The 4,724-nt window shown below is 36.1% G+C and overlaps 1 protein-coding gene across 1 annotated transcript; it reads right to left on the bottom strand.

Moving 5' to 3' along the window:
- Positions 1 to 1,432: 1,432 nt before the first annotated feature.
- On the bottom strand, positions 1,433 to 4,498 carry LOC145630875 (transcription initiation factor TFIID subunit 7-like). Its single transcript, XM_081683004.1, has 6 exons — positions 4,313 to 4,498; positions 3,622 to 3,740; positions 2,903 to 3,036; positions 2,703 to 2,822; positions 2,480 to 2,534; positions 1,433 to 1,777 (listed from the first exon to the last, which is right to left on the bottom strand). The coding sequence occupies exons 2-6, from the start codon at positions 3,734 to 3,736 to the stop codon at positions 1,614 to 1,616; spliced, it is 588 nt and encodes a 195-aa protein (XP_081539130.1). The 5' UTR covers positions 3,737 to 3,740; positions 4,313 to 4,498; the 3' UTR covers positions 1,433 to 1,613.
- Positions 4,499 to 4,724: the final 226 nt, after the last annotated feature.

Raw genomic sequence — 4,724 nt, 5'->3', positions numbered from 1 at the left:
GCTTGTGTACAATTTATATGTATAGTTAATATATATTGACTAATGACTGAATAACTTTAGCTCGCTTTCAGATGAAGGGACGCTGGTGTATAGATAATAAATATGATACTACCTCCGTTACATATTATTTGCAACGATTTGACATAAAGTAGAGAAGAAAAATGTGTAAATCGTTGCAAATAATATGAAACGGAGGTAGTATTATGAATAAGATGCTGCAACACCAGCAAGCCATATACAGACTGCGTATACAATCAGAATCACTTTTATTAATTTGGCAATTTCAAATAAATACCTGAATTTTCAATTTTATTTTTTTTCCCCTTTTAATATTGAGGCATCACTTATTCTTTGACAATGGTTTTATGCTTTTCTGCATAATCTATCTTTGATTTGGTCATCTTTGATCTTTAATGTTATACAATATTGGGGTGTGACAGTCAAGTGAGGTGATCATAGATTTGGATCAAGTGTTGCTTATTAGGGATAGATATTGTGTATGACATAGGCAGGGTGATTTCGGGTCACGAGTAAAATGAGGTCGGCTCAACAACAGAGTGGTTGTGAACACGTAGGGTCAATTGAGTCTCGAGTGTATCGGACTGGTCATAGTCATATTAGGTATTTGTCGGGATGAACAAGTTTTGGGTTGTTAATAGATGAGCCTATAACATATAAAGCCTGTTAGGTTCTCCCTTTAGATTGGATTTATACCGAGCCAAGTGCTATTTTGATGTTTTAGGTTCAGATCTAAGATTATTGGACCTCATCAATATAAACCTTTAATCTGCAGAGTTGAGGAGGAACTAAAGAGGGATATAAAGGGTTGCACGAAGGTTTTTCTAAAGTCCCGTGGCGTACTTGGGTTTGGAACATACGGAGTATATAACATTCCTGAACATCCTTTTATTGCCTGGATGAAACCAATGATATACAGTTCCTATCTGTTGTGTGGTCTTGCTTATGAGTCATCTCTTCTCATGTTTTTGTATAGAGTTCTTTATTGGCCTTCCTCTTTTTCTGCTACAAGACTTTATGTTGTATATTCCCCAGTTTTTGAGCTCTAATTGATTACTTACTACTTAACAACAAAGAAAAAATAATTAACTACAAATTTTCTCACGAACCTACATAGATGTAGCCCCCAAACTTCAAAAGTTGACAGCAATCTGGACGCTCTCTCTTTCTGTCTCCCTCTCTTACAGACTTGGTGAGACTCATCTGGGGGAAACATTACCAAAGTTAACGAGCAATTCTGCCTTACCCGTTATTGATTGATCTCAACCTCTGCTCTCTTCTTCGATGTGTCAGCAAGGTAAACTACCCAGAATGAAATCGAGCTTTTCAATCCCAAATAAGCACAAATCCACCCAAGTAAAATATAAATCAGAAAATTAAAGAATCTTTTTTTTTTGTGGGAGAATATAGAATATTTAAAACTGGAATTTAGCCATAATATCCATACAATCAGATAGAGAGATCATGAACATACATTTGGCTCACTTATAACTTACAGTATACACAACAGTACATAAAAATCCTAATATTTGGTGGGTGGGAGAGTAGCCAAACAATCTAAGAACCTGCAAGCTAGCAAATTATGAAGGTTTTCACTAACTCGATTCATCAGACTCATCTGAGTCACTTCCTTCAGCCTCGCCAGCATTGTTAGCAGGATCTGGTGTATCAGGCTTGGTTTGAGGAGTAGGAGCAGGTTTCTTGCTAGCATTGCGTACATTTTCATCAGCATCTTCATCCTGGACAGATGCTTCAGGACGTTTACTACAGTCAAGGTAAAACAGCAATACAGCTAATTGATGGATCACAGCACAGTCTATCTGAAATCCAGGACTTGCAGCTATAAAGTTTCTATTTATATATATTTTTTTGGTTAATAAAGGGAAACAATCTCAAAACCATTCCCATATTCCACCTCCAACTAACTGCTTTGACCTTCAAAACCTTTTTATAGAATATTTAGAAATAGAAGAGGGGTCATGCAACAAAGAGGGAGAATAATGGAGGATCATGAGATTGTTCACAAACGACCATGGCAAGTTGGCAACTATAGTGTAACACAGCACTTACTGGGAAGTTACAAACCAAGGAGACTAAGTTAGCCAAGTGATAATTCCATTCCCATTTAATCAATCACCCCTCACTGGTAGATGTTCAAATAGTGAGTATGACCTAGAAGATGAGCAACATGCAAATGTATTCAATCCAAAGTAATCCATCACTTCCCAACTAGAGAACACTAAGCAAGAAGTCCAAATAAAAGTATGTGTACTCTGTGCAGAAATTAGCAAATGACATGTTGGCAACCCCATAGACACTAAAATGGAAAACATAAATGAAAGTATCCGCAATTGGATCATTCACTCCTAGCAAAAGAAGCAAGATCCACAGGCCTCTAATAAAAAATACTGGTAGAAAAAGCTGAATTACACATGAGATTTGTGATGTTAAAAAAGGATATCTCTGCTTCGCATAATGTTGCAAAGATCATTCTCCACGCGCTGAACAACCTCTGGCTGCAAAACAATGTATAAACCTGAGACTTACATCCAGTGAAGACAAATCCAACAATCTAGCCGATTAGTAATGATGGGGAAAAGACAAAGCCTTAATTATACCCACATCAGTCAACCCAAAGGCTGATGCAAAAGGGTTAACAAATGAAAAGTCAGGAAGTAGCTTACATTTAGATCTGGTTCCCTACGAAATCTACGACGTCGAGCATCCCTCATTGGAGGGGTAAGGCCATGTCTATACTCCACAGTATCAGGCGGATTGTCATTCCCTTCTCTCACCAAGATCATCTGATCCAGCAGCAACGGTCAACATTGGATGAAAATCACATACTCAGCCAAAAAAATGGTGTTCACTAAATTAACTTTACTTGACCAATGTCTGCAGTTTTGATCAGCACGCTATCATCATAAGTTTTGTATGACTCCGTGACACATGGGAGATCCAGCAAAGAGGCAGGAAATCGTTCATCTCCAATCATAAAAGTACCACTCCTTCCATCCTCTAAAAGATATAGGACCAACGATAAGTTTCAGAGAGCATTAACCAAGAAGTAAGATTGACATCCAGATATCAGAGTTTTGAAAGGCATAATGTAGGATTTCCATATAATTCTAAAATGAGGGGCTGATATTAAAACAACGCACAAGTGGTATGGTCTGAACAAGATGTGTATGATGCAATAAGTATCAATACAATACATCTTCATTAGTTCTCTTTTTATGCCTTTTATCTATTAGATATATGTTAATATTTGTCGGTTAATAAAAATCACAATATAATTTCATACAAATGCAAACATCATGTTGTAGAAGGATCATTTTGTGTGATACTCGACAGTAAGAAATTTGATAATTAGTTGCATTTGACATAACATTCTAGTCCTTCCCCATGGATGAGTAACTTAAGTGAGAAAAACAAGGATAAACATGATATAAACTTCTTTCCTCTCTATTACAAGACACTAAACCAAACATTACCACCAATGTCATTCTATTCCCTCCCCACCTGCAAACCTTTGCCAGACTATAGTTAGCCCTACACATAAGATTAATAGAATTACGTCAGAGAGGATGTGTATGATCGCACCTGTGAAAGACAAATCCAACGACTTATCCTCAGAGGAAGAAGGATCTTCATTCAAAAGTTGTTCGATTCGTTCAGCAATGGAAGGCGGAACTCTCAAAATGAACTGTTCCTCCATCCCTCTACACATCACATTCAAAATATCACCATATAATCTCTCAATTAGGATAATAAAAACTACAAATTTTAAAGAGTTGGATAACATCTACATCCACGGGCGCACACGCCTAGGGACCGGGGTTCATTATGGATACTAAACCTTCTAGCTGAGCCTATACAGGCGTAGGCTCGGCTCGAACTCAACAAGCCTCAAAACCCAAACTTGGCTCTGGCTCGATTAGCCTCAAATAAATTTAGGTTCGATTAGGCTTCAATAATGCAGCACATTAGCAACCAAATATGACTATATTATCAAATTAGCGTAGAAAAAATCATGTAAAATTGACCAACCATTTAGCAAATTGTAAATTGCAAATAGCAAAATTCTAGCAATAAAATCAATTGTTATAACCATTTGTAATTTAGGAATTATGAACAATAGTTGAACAAACCACCAAAGAAGAACCCTAAATTGAGTTCAAAGGCAATCAAATCAGCTACAGAGTGAAATTAAAACCCTAGATTAGGAAATTGACATAATTTACTTTTGATGATTACAAAAAAAAAAAAAAAAAAAAAAAAAAAAAAATTGTACCACAGAAAGAAGCCGCTTCAATGGAGGAGAGAAAACTCAGAAGCCGGTTCAATGGGGAACTCAGAGTACGCTTCAATGGAGGAGAGAGAGGTGCGGAAAAAATTTAAAGAGAAAAAATTGAATTCGTGAGAGATGAGTAGAAAAGAGAAGATGGGGAAATTGGGAAGTTCAGTGGAATTAAGAATACTATTGCTTTTTTTTTTTTTTTACACACTAGATGTTATCATTTTTTTTTTTGTCAAAGTGAAAATTATTTTTAATGATTCTTTGTTATATTTATTCTTTAAAATTATTTTATTAAACTAAAATTATTTTTGCAAAACTGAAATTATTTTTTTAAGATAAAGTGAACAGGGTCGAAGTACTTCTGTTAGTTGAGACGAACACTACAAGAGGGGGGTGAATTGTAAGT

This window comes from Chenopodium album, chromosome 5 (assembly GCF_948465745.1).
Source record: "Chenopodium album chromosome 5, dcCheAlbu1.1, whole genome shotgun sequence".
NCBI lineage: Eukaryota > Viridiplantae > Streptophyta > Magnoliopsida > Caryophyllales > Amaranthaceae > Chenopodium > Chenopodium album.
Note: the sequence above shows the minus strand (reverse complement) of the source record. Positions and strands in the feature narration are given on the sequence as shown.